At 34.3% G+C, this 12,375-nt stretch overlaps 1 protein-coding gene across 1 annotated transcript in view; it reads left to right on the forward strand.

Moving 5' to 3' along the window:
• Invadolysin (leishmanolysin-like peptidase, invadolysin) overlaps nucleotides 1-12,375 on the forward strand; it is a 578,826-nt gene that overhangs the window by 476,021 nt on the left and 90,430 nt on the right. The window contains exon 2 of the mRNA XM_085824701.1: nucleotides 4,130-4,227. Within this exon, the coding sequence (XP_085680827.1) occupies nucleotides 4,130-4,227 (98 nt within the window). The remainder of the gene's footprint in view (nucleotides 1-4,129; nucleotides 4,228-12,375) is intronic.

Below are 12,375 nucleotides of genomic sequence, written 5' to 3' on the forward strand. Positions count from 1 at the left end.
CTAAACATTGTAGAATTATTTGAAAGAAATGTGAGTGTAAGAATTTAATATTTAGCTGTCAGTATATTTCAATTATAAAGCATAACCAATAAAAAGTGTTTTGCAGCGTGTTTGCAAATGTGTAACCCACATAAATGTTTCGGAGGTGCCGAATTTTACAATTCAGATAGAAAATAAATATAAATTTGAATTTTTTCCTTCGCGTTGTTACTCTTGCTGTATTTGTATGTTTTGATAAATATTTAGTAAGCGAAATTTAAAGTTTATTTAAAATATATTTTTTATTTTGTTTAAAAAAACAGCTGCTTTCATCATGCATTCGGTCCACAAGCAATTTAACTTTTAAACCGCTGATTTATATCACAGTGTATATTAATTAGCTCTATTTGTGGATTTTCTGAGGTTTTACTAACGTTCGTTTTTACTTCCTTGTACGAAGTAAAAAGGAAGTATTGTAATCGCGAAAAGTTTCAGGCAGCATATTTCAACGAAAATATCCATTTTGACCGCAATCGAATGCAATTTAACGATGTCTTTGCGTGATATCTGTACGTAAGGACAGAATAAAATACTCTTTTCCTTCAAAAAAATTACAAAACTGCTTTAAAATTAATTCTGAAGAAAATTTTTCGTGGCGTCTGAACGAACGTATGTACGTACGTACGTATCTCGCATAACTCAAAAACGAGTAGCCTCAGAACGTTGAAATTTTGTATATAGGACTGTTCTAACATGTAGATGTGCACCTCGTATTTTGGTTGCGATCGGCCGCACCAAACGTATATAAATATATTTATATATATATCCACTCTGCTCATTGATCTCAGTTTCTTTACTCTTATATGTTGGTAAATTGTACATTTTTTGCTTTAAAAATGATTGAATTATGTTGTTTTTATCTTCCGGTTAAGGATTTTATGCCTTTAGTAAATATGTGTGCAATATTTTTAGAATTATCATCAATTTTAAAGTTGTTTAATTGCCGCTAAGCCTTTTTAAATGGCGGCCATTGATGTTTACATTTGAAACAGGAGACTAGTGGATTTGTTGCCAATCTAGAGAAACTTAGCTTCGCAACAACAAAGATAACGCCTTCATTTATTATTTAAATCATGCTTAATCCGTTCTGGATTTTTTTCGAGGAAATAAGCGTTTAAGATTTACTTCGTAATTTTTAATATAGATATTTTGAGTTCTTATATATTTTTGCCTTCTCGCGAAGTGAGAACTGAATTAATTAAATGAGAAATACTCAATCGTCTGTGAAAAATTGTTTCTTTTTTGTTTTGGTTGCTTAATTTCTTTTATACATCATTCTAGCTGTATTATAGTATTTGAATAGAACATGTGGCAACGATTAGATAATTCTATTCTTTAAATGATATAAATTTTGTGCATTATGAGTTATAATATGAACGAAATATATAAGTTAACTGTTATATAATTATTGGATTATATAACAGTTAACTTAGTTTCCGTTATAAAATTATTATATAAGTTAACTGTTATATAATTATTAATACTGTTAAGTGAATCTAGCGCCAGAGTGTCGCTATCGTAAACAAGTACTAGAGTGAATTTTAAAGAATGCATTTATTCTATTGTGGTTTATGCGCTGTCGGCAAAGTAGATTTAATTCAATCCAATAAGTTTAAATGAAATGGAAAAAAAATGCGTATAATTTAATATTCCAATACAAGGAAGTCATGTGGTGTACACATCAGATTTTTTAGTAATGAATATAATTAAAATTGGACTCCAAATAATTAAAATCTTAAACCTTATTGAATTAATTTGTCTTAAACTTAATTTATGAAAAATATTTTTGTGAGCCATGTTAAAATTGTTCGGAACCTGCATTCGGCCAGTTTGAGATCACTGCCGTAAAACCCCTAATTAATATCCCTCAGTATGATTGATGTTGTATAAATTTCATTACAAAAAGGCCTTTCTCATCTAGATGTCTTTATCATCTACAAAGAGAATTAATTCTTCAATCAACCTCTTTGAAAGGAAGTGCCCGTCCTGTCTTTGATATTTTATTCAAAAACACCGCTTTGATTCTTTTTTTTTTTTTTTTTTTTTTTTCCCATTGGTGCCGTCAGATATTTCCGTGCATAATTCAGGCCTCTTCCTTGCGTGTCATCATCAAAGCATGACCCGTAATGCGTGCTCGGTCAGCCCCCACCGTATGGTCAGTTTAGCACCTCTGGCGTCCGAATTGGCAGTAGGGCGTCTGATCTGCCCGTAACATCAATCACCAGCAACTAGAAAGAGAAGGCAGCAAATAATGCCTTGGGCGTGGTGCGATATTTTGCCCTTTTCGCAGCTTCTCTGCTCCATTTACAGCAGGAATTGCCAACCTTTTTCTTCCATAGACCCCTCGCAAAAAAATAGTTGTCTTAATATAAAACCCTTACATTTCTCCCTGTGATATAAAGCATACAACATAATGGCGGACAAGAAAACTGCGATTATTTAGCTTGTAGTTTTCTGTTCAAATGTCATGCATATGCTTCCATATTGGTGACGTAATTTCCATCTGAGCGTCAGGGGAGTAGCTAGAGGGGGGCATCTGTCCCCGGGCGCAGAATCCAAGGGGCGCCAAACTGATGTTTAGACATTTTAGAATTAAATGTTTTCCATCCTTGGCAAGCAGTAGGGGACGCGAAATCTTCAGTTGTCCCTGGCCGCTGAAAACCCTCTCTGCTGAGCGTAACTCCAGCTAACAAGTTTCAACGGTCGGCATGGCTGAACGAATAGGCGCAGATTTTGCTGTGATGCTTTAGTTTTGCTTTCTTCGTATTTTTTTTTTTTTTTTTTTTCCAATTCAGTTTTCTTGTGTTTCTGGCTTTTACTTTTGTATACTGCACTTATCCTTAAAAATGTTTAAAATATTGTAAATAGTTCTTGTTTGTTGTTTTCTTTATATTTATTTTCCATAGTTTCTTCCATACTAAATGATATAGTCGCCATCATCTATAACATCATCATCGTCGCCATCATCAAAGTCGCCATCATCTATAACATCAAACATCATCTATAACCATAATCATCTATAACCATATCATCTATAAACATCATCTATAACCATAATCAAAGTCGCCATCATCTATAACATCATCATCTATACCAATAAACAATAAATTACCAATTTTGTTATTAAATTGTTTGAAATCAGTAAGATTTTACTGTGCCGATCCATTGGGTTGTCATATTCGTCTATCGACCCTCAATCGACCTCTTGATCATCATACAGCCTCTTTAAAATTCCATCGACCCTCCCCCTTTCCCCCAGCGGAAATATACCTACTCTCTTGGAAACGCCTGATTTAGATCAGGGATTACCAACCTATTCCTTGGATCAACTCCTTTTAAAGAAATGATTTTCTTCATCGACACCCCTTACGTTTTTTTGCTTTGGTACAACCCTTGCCGAACGAGGGGGGGGAGGTCCTTCATTAATACAGTACGCGTTAAGCAAAATCACATTCCGCAAATTTAACATTCTATGAAAAAACGAGTTAGGTATAGTTTAGATTTAAGAACGCACGTACAATTTAAACAAAATTAAATATTGTCCTATTTTTTAAAAAAAAGTGTAAATTGAATCTTAATTGAAAGGATTTTTAATACTGCTTAATATTTTTTAACTTTCTTTTTTAACCTAATGGTTTTTGTATGGAACAATAAATGACGCAACTCTTTAAAATTTTCGCGGTAAAGAGCGCAGAGTTTTCAATGCCTATTATAAAACGTCCTCTGCTTTCATCAGTTGGATCATTCTCCATTGCAAAATCACACAGTTCCTCTGCTTTCTTCTGTTGGGTCACTCTTCATTGCAAAGTTAGACAGTTTCTCTGCTTTCTTGAGTAGGGTCAGTCTCCATTTCAAAATCAGACAGTTCCTCTGCTTTTTTTTTTTTTTTTTTTTTTTTAAACGTTTAATTGAAATGCGCAATAAAATGCCATGTATGTGATTCCATTCTGTATTTTTACATTTGAATTCTTTTGAAAACTTATTTTATGCATTTATATGAATGAAAGAAACTGCTTTCGTCATAGTGTTATTTTCAAGATATTGCCAGCACTTTTTTTCCCTTAACTAATATATTTTTTTCCCCTTGCAGGTTCAACACGTCCATTTGGAGGCACCCCACATAGTTCGAAAAAGAAGTATATCACAACCTCTTAGAATTAAAGTATTTTATGATAAAAGTGTTTACAGGTAAGAACCTTTCTGCGAATCTTCCTACCATTTCGAATGTTGTGAATCGTTTTCTTTGTATTCCACTAAATAAAAATTACGAGGGCTATCCAGAAAGTAGATTACGTTTTGGAATAAAAAAATAAACAAAGTATAGGAAACAAATTTTATTATATACAGATGAAAGCCACACTCAAATACTACTTTTCTACATAGTCACCATACAAATTAAGGCATTTATCGTAGCGATGTACGAGCTTGGAAATTCCTTCGTCGAAAAATTCGGCCGCCTGCGCCTTCAACCACTTCGTTACCTCTTCTTGCAGCTGTGCGTCGTCATCAAAACGCTGCATAGCCAGCCACTTCTTCATTGCTGGGAATAGGTGGAAGTCGCTCGGTGCCAGGTCGGGACTGTACGGCGGATGAGGAAACAACTCCCACTTAAAAGATTCAAGAACTTTACGAGTGACATTTGCCATGTGGGGCCGGGCGTTGTCGTGAATCAACAAGATCTAATAATAAATCGAATATATAAAATTTACGTTTCAGCATTATGTGTTATGTGTGTATGTTCCATGTGGCACGTCACATAATGTTGCAGAGAAGGTCTATATGTTTCATGTACGCATTATTTTCCACTAATTCTTCCAGGCGTCGATTAAGTTGTATATATTTAGTTTTGTTTACGTCTGGGCTTTCTGCCCCGGGTGTCGTTTATTGTACTGGTTGAGATTTGTACTTAGGCAACTTCGACATCGGAGGTATAAAAACACAAGCCAAGTTCCTATTTAACACGTTGAGCGCCGCACGTATTTCTTAGGCAATCCCGTTCAGGCCACGCGCGCCGCTTAGGGCCAGTGATTTTTATAGCAGTAGAAGATAGTTTACGTTTGGAACGTGATTCCTATAGGCATTTATTCAACACGTTATGCGCCAAATCTGTTTTGTTTTCTTTGTTTGTTTTATTCGGCCAACTAGATAACATTTTATCGAAATAGATTCGTGGCGGTGCTCCCTTTACAACAAACCAGTTCATTGCAGTTCTTGGCCCCATGCAGACAAAATGTTTCTTTAACCCTAAGCGTCAAAATGTCAGTTCGAGAGTGTGAAACCGATAGGAGCAGTGAAATTATTCTTGCTAGAAAACTGCCCAGAGAGGATGTATTTTTATCATCTTCTGACGACGAGGAGGAGATTGTTGGAGAATGGCATGACCCAAAAATGGCGGCCTAAACAGAAAGTCTAGTGTCAGCCACAGATGGTTGATGCGGCCTGAACAGAAAGTCTAGTGTCAGCCACAGATGGCTGATGCGGCCTGAACAGAAAGTCTAGTGTCAGCCAGAGATGGCTGACGCGGCCTAAACAGAAAGTCTAGTCTCAGCCACAGGTGGCTGACGCGGCCTAAACGGAAAGTCTAGTCTCAGCCACAGATGGCTAACGCGGCCTAAACGAAAAGTCTAGTCTCAGCCACGGATGGCTGACGCGGCCTAAACGGAAAGTCTAGTGTCAGCCACAGATGGCTGACGCGGCATAAACAGAAAGTCTAGTGTCAGCCACAGATGGCTGACGCGACCTTAACAGAAAGTCTAGTGTCAGCCACAGATGGCTGACGCGGCCTAAACGGAAAGTCTAGTGTCAGCCACAAATGGCTGACGTGGCTCTCAACGTGTTAACAGCTATCTGAGTGGACAGCGTGACGGGCCAGCCATCATTGACGTCTGTTCATATACCTCCAAATCTTGCGAGGTTTGTTGAGAAGGCCATCTCCCCATTAGGGTCTTAGGTCGGCAAGGCTTTGAGCCGGTAAGTTGTATGTCGCAGAGTGCGACTCTTTTGGTCGAACTGTGCTTTCTGCCCAGTAAGAAAGTTACGAGCTAATGGAACGACCCCCATAGTTGCATTATGTTTCAGAGTTGGGCATTAAGTCCTAGTTAGTAGTTACATCTGGGTTTGCGAATACCTGCAGCTTGTTTGCACGAACTTCCACCATATTCTGCTCTTTCCGGAAATGGTCGATGAGTTTTTAGACAGGTGGATGATGGCAGTCGACAGTTTGCTTGAATGGACTATGCCACCTTTCTCTCAAATGGGTCATGAGAAGAACATTGATGACGTGCTCATGGATATTTCATACACGCAGGGCTTAATTTCTAAAATTAGAAGCCCAATGGAACGCCGTCAAAAAATTAATAAATAAGTAAACTAGTAAAATAATTAATAATAACTAAAATAGTAAAGTAATTTATAATTAAGAAGTTAATAATTTCTCTATATTAATAATTCTGTAAATTAATAATAACAAAATTTCTCAAATGGTAAAAATTCCAGTTGTAACGATGATCTCAAAACGCACTTGGATGAGTGTTTTGCTGATAAAGACCAGAAGTTCTAGAAACTCAGAATCATGTATTTACCAGAAATATAGCGAAAAGTTATCGAACAACATGGAAGTTATTTGACTGATTTAAATTCATTTTTATGTGGAAAAATATTGAGTTTTATTTCACACACTAAGAAACCGAAATCACTTCCTTGCCAACCCTATTATACCTCGCGTGGACCGCTATGACTTCTTTATCCGTAATATTAATTATTTTCTCTTTTAATAATATCAGACATCAATTTTTGCTGTGCAAATGCTGTAAATATTCTCGTGTATTATTAAACGATATTATTTACTCGTGAAAGCCATTTTGTCAGGGCTATTTTGGCACCTGTTATTTATTCTTGGGCTATTCCTTTGGGGGTATTATGGATTGGGATATTTTGAGAAGTCACAGATATTACATTTCTTGTGGTAATTCCAGAGTGAGTAGGTAAATTGCGTGGGTACGGTTCTGGATACGAATAGAGAATGTAATATTTTACTTAATTCTGCTTTACCTCCAGGCCCAACCTTTCTCTAGATGCTGTTCTGTCCAGTGTCACGCTTTTGTTCTTGTCTTGCATTTCCCATTTGGTGGTTGCTGAGCAACCTTTCAGAGGAATACGGTTTTAACTTGTAACTCGATCGATCCTTATCAACATTCTTCAACTGAGTGTCGTTGTATGTTCCCTGTAAATGATTGCTTTTTCCCCTTCCATTTGAGATAGAATGTATCTCATGTCTGTCTCATGAGTATTGTATCTCATGTCATGCGATTTGCTTGAATTAGCATAGTACTTTATGAGTTCTTGGAGAGCCTAATGGATCATCTCGCTATCACGAGACTTAAATATCAAAGCGTGGATGTTAAATTCATTGTTTGGGGCATAATTTTTTTATTATTTTAAAATAACAGGTTTTGACGTATTCCCGCATGTATAAGCCCCCGCCTGCAGTTATGTTGTTTTCACCTGCAATTAAAAAAAAATCAGCGTTAAGCCTCAGATAGGCTGTCAAAAATCTAGAATTTTTTTTCTGCCCGTTTCGAAGTGGGAAAGCAACTAAAATAAAAAATATACTTATCACAAGCTGAGACAAAATGTTTACTATTGATCAAAAGTACCTTCTATGTTTAGCACTGACTTGCGGGGGGAGGAGAAAAAAGAAAAAATTTCTGAAAGGCTTTCATATTTTATATTACGCCCAAAGAGACTCCCCCCCCCCCAATTTACACACAGGTTCTCGTTTTGACGGCAGCATTTGGGCTAATGTCCCTTTGGTCCAAAAATATTTAAAAACAGTATATCTTTAAAATTTCCGAATAACATTCTCGTGTCCTGGAGTTAAAAATGTTTTTTTCCCCCTGTACAGTGCTGCCATTGCTTACTTTGAAATCATTGTTTTTTTTTTTTTTTTTTTTTTTTTTTTTTCCCTGTACAGTGTTGCCATTTCTTGCTTTGAAATCGTTGAGTTTGTTAGTCAAAAATACTTTAAAGTTTTAAAAAATATGAAATAGTTAATAAATCTCATTCGAAATTTAAAATTCGGGCTTCCTGATGCCCATATTCGGGTGGAGGACTAAAGTTATTCAAAATTTTATGGCGCTAGGTACCGTTGTTTTATCACAATACGAGAAACATTCGTGCATTCATGCAGATTCTTCATTATTTAATTACTTTAAAATATAATGCAGGGCTCTAATATTTGGTGGCAACAATTTGAAAAGCGAAACGTCGTTTATAATGAACCAACGTAAAATGCCAAAACGAAATTAATAGGCCCTTTGGGCTGAAAAAAATGAAAATTCTTTCATCCGATGTACTTCAAGAAACGCAAGCAAAAACGTGGAATTAGGGAAAATATTTGTTTAGATTCTTGTCTTGTCGCCTTTAATCTTTAGCCATTACGTAATTACTTGTAGCCTCATTATACTAATTGCATTCGCGAAGACAGTTAACTAGTTTTCCACTAGCAGAACCTTGTTAAGATTCATAACAGTTATAGTTTTTGAGTTTGCAAGAAATAAATTCTCCACCAAAAAAAATGTCTGCTTCTTTTACTTGTTTGTGTTTGTTTAATAAATTCATAAATAATTGCTTTATTTATAAATATTTTGACACTAAAAAACTCCCAACTAGCGTCAAAAAATAAATAAGTATAAAATGAAACTTTTCCCCCTTTCTATTAAAAGGTTTGTTTGCGAATTATTTCTGGAACGGGAGGAAAAAAAAAAAAAAAAAAAAAATTGCACCTAATACTATTTGTTTCTGTAGTTCTTTTTTCTTTCTTTGGAGAGGAAGGGGGATGTGAGGGCTGTTGAGTATTTACTAATGTAATAACGTCTCTCTGAAACTAATATTGTGGTAGTTTAGAACATCTGTTATCGTTATTTTACCCTCTGTGCCCCCAGCGTTTCATCGTTTTCTTTTCTTCTTAAATTTTATTCTTTATTGTCGTGTTTTATTGACTTTATAATGGTGTAATAAACTTAACCAAATAGAAGGGTTTGTTATATATTTAAATAGTTAGCTTTTTAAATAACAAATTCGTAACACTATATTTGTATTTTATAGTTGTATTTTATGTTAAATAATTAAATTCCATTGCTTCTTTGAAGGGCATTTTTTTCTCATCGGTTAATGTTTTCGAAATAGACGTGAACAAACGAGATCACATTAAACGACACCTACTGTACATGCGTACAGATTCTTTGTTATTTAATAAGAGAGATAAATAAAACGCAGTTAAAAAATGTATGCAATAAGCTTTTATTTAAAATTTTTGAAACGAAAAAAATAATTTATCATATAGTTTAACGATGATAACAGATTAAATAATTCTATTCTACAGAATTTTTCTACAATATATCGCCAATAATAAATGCGTGAGGAGCCTAAATAACGAAATTTTAATTGCATTGTCAAATGTATAAGTAATTATCTTTTCTAATTCATCACGGGCGTCGCACCCTTTTATTATTCGCGATATAAAATATAGATGAATTTTGTGTAAAAAGAATTATTTAATCTGTTATTTCCATTGCACTATATGATAAATTGTTTTAATGCATTCATTATCACATCCATTTTAAATAAAAGCATACTGTATGGAAACAATTCTGTAATTGTATTTTTTCTTCCGTCTTCTGCAGACTACAGCACATTATTTAAAAAATATGCAAAATCGCTCAGTTAATATTTTTTTTAGTAGTTCTTGCATTAAAAAAGAGCGAAACATTTGTCTTTTAATTTGTGAAAATTTCAAAACTTTATATCCGATACAATTTTAGGTATTAAAATTTTAAAATCATACACATCAAATAGTCTTAAAAATCGAGCTATTTTCGAAAATTCGCCCAAAATTCAAAAATTAAATTTCAGGTTTATTGTAAAATTTTTTTCTGTTCCATTCCATGGTGCACACGGCAATATTATATGTTTAGTATATATATATTATGTGTTTAATATTCATTTGTTAAATGAATATTATATATTATATGTTTAGTATTCATTTGTTAAATGAAGATATGTGCGAGACATCGTTTAAAAATTAAATTAAAAAATCAAAGCTTAAATTAAATTTTGCGAAAATCGCTTCACCACATCGCATTGTCATCGACAAACAGTGTGTGTAAAAAATTTTAATTCGACAGCTTATCAGATAATAGGTTAAAAATCGATGACAGAGTTCCCGTCGCAGTAAAAACACCATGAGTAAACAAAATAAGATCTTACAAAAAATATTTATAATAAATAGACGAAAAAGTTTTACTTGTATTACTTCAATTATTATCTTTTCAGAACTTCTAAATCAGTAAAATAAAGCCGCCCGGACGAGAAAGTGGTTCATGATTCGCACTGCCATATCGAAAGGCCTGGGTTCGAATCCTGGAGAAGTCATGGATGCAATTTGTCCTTCTCCTCAAGGAGGCAACGGTGGCCAACCTATTGGGTGCTTCATAATAAAGAGACTACATTCCGGCCTTAGTAGGGGCCAACGCCTATAAAGGCTAGATCCCGCCTTTGGGAGGCCAAAAAATCAATGAAATAGTTTACTGGATATGCATCATTAATTAACACAAATGGAGGCATGTTATCAAAGGATTGTTCTTCCCTCCCCTTATTTTCGCTGTAATCGCTTTGCATATCTAATACTGATTGAATAAATTATCCTAAATTGTAAATAATTACTCTGGTGATTAAGTTTTTTTGAAGGGGAAAAAATTAAGAAAAGAGAATAATGAAATTTAAAGATTTTCTGATTAAGGTTAAGGAAAAAGCTGGCAATGTGGTAATGAATTTATTTGGTTGTTGGAATAATCCCCCCCCCGGTCATGAAATCATTATGAGATAATCAATGAAATACGGTCAACCACTCAGCCTTGTTAAATATAATATATTTCTTTTAATTTTATGGTGTATGTAGCCTTGTTAAATATAATATATTTCTTCTAATTTTACGCTGATGCACTTTTCAAACTGTTGCCACCAAATATTTCTTTTAATTTTATGGTGTATATGTACACACTTAGCTTCCCTTTGGAATGATTACTTTGGAATGTTCGCATATTTTTCAGACGATTTTTTAACGGAAATACGTTACCTAAAATATTTGAGTTTTGAATGTTCTATTTGCTAACCCTTGTTCTTCATTATCTTTCTACACCATAATTCCCAAGACAGTAAAGCTTTTGTAGTATCGGAAGAGATATATTATCCCATTTCTCTTGAACAGCTTTCCAAAGTCCAGTTAGAGTTATAGATCGAAGTCTGGACAATCCGCTTTCTAAAAGTGCAAAAGCGCAAAAATACATTTGGTGATAGATCTGGAGGTTTAGTAGAGATATGAATGAAGGGAATGAGTATGAATTATAATAATAATATGATATGAATGAAGGTACATTTAATAAATAAATATCTCTTTTTAACTTCGAGAAACTGCTAGAACAATCTCGCGCGCGATTTAAAAAGCTTATAAAAAGGAGGAAAACTTCTCAATCTAGTTAGTTTATATGGTCTTGAACCATAGGCACTTCGTAATTTTTAATCATTGGCATTGGCATTCAGTTAGTTTGTGAGTTGTTGTTTTAAGAGTTTGTTTAGAAAACTGCTATTGTTGACTGTAGCGAATTCGCGGATTAGCTTTCTCTAGCTGTTTTGAATTATGTTCTACTGAACGTTTGAGTAGTTAAAAGATAACTACTGTGAGATATTGTAATACTTTACGAATATCTGAGGAAATTTAAGAATTTTGTTTTATTTGTTGTAATAATAATAAATTTTGTTCGTTTTTCATCGGACTTGTGCATTTATTTCGTAACGAACCCGTACGCACGCAACAATACAATAATAAGTATTTAGATAAGTATTTGTATTACATTCATGTCCATAAATTAAGGATAATGCAAAATCAGGCAAAGGAAGAGTTAGAAGCAAAACAAATTTGACTTATTTGTAAAGCTTATTTATTAAACAAAAGGTAAAGAGCAAAAAAAGATGCTATATGTTTGATATTATTAAAAAAAAAATAGCGATTTTTTCTCCCTGGAGCAAATTACAAAAAAAAAACCTATTTACAAAAAACCAATATTACATGGTTTGTATGATTGTTAATACATTGTATGTCTCCCAGACGATGCAATACAGTCCGTACAACGCCTAGGCATGCTGAATCAATTAATAAATTATCAAATTATCGATCCGATCTTGGAGGATATTACACCACTCAAAAAGCAATGCTCTCCGAAGTTCCGGTAGACATGTAGGAGGAGGTTGACGGGCTGCAACTCGTCGGCCAAGCATGTC

Source organism: Stegodyphus dumicola, chromosome 10 (genome assembly GCF_044657685.1).
Source record: "Stegodyphus dumicola isolate Sdum_Otavi_A_Nest chromosome 10, ASM4465768v1".
Lineage (NCBI taxonomy): Eukaryota > Metazoa > Arthropoda > Arachnida > Araneae > Eresidae > Stegodyphus > Stegodyphus dumicola.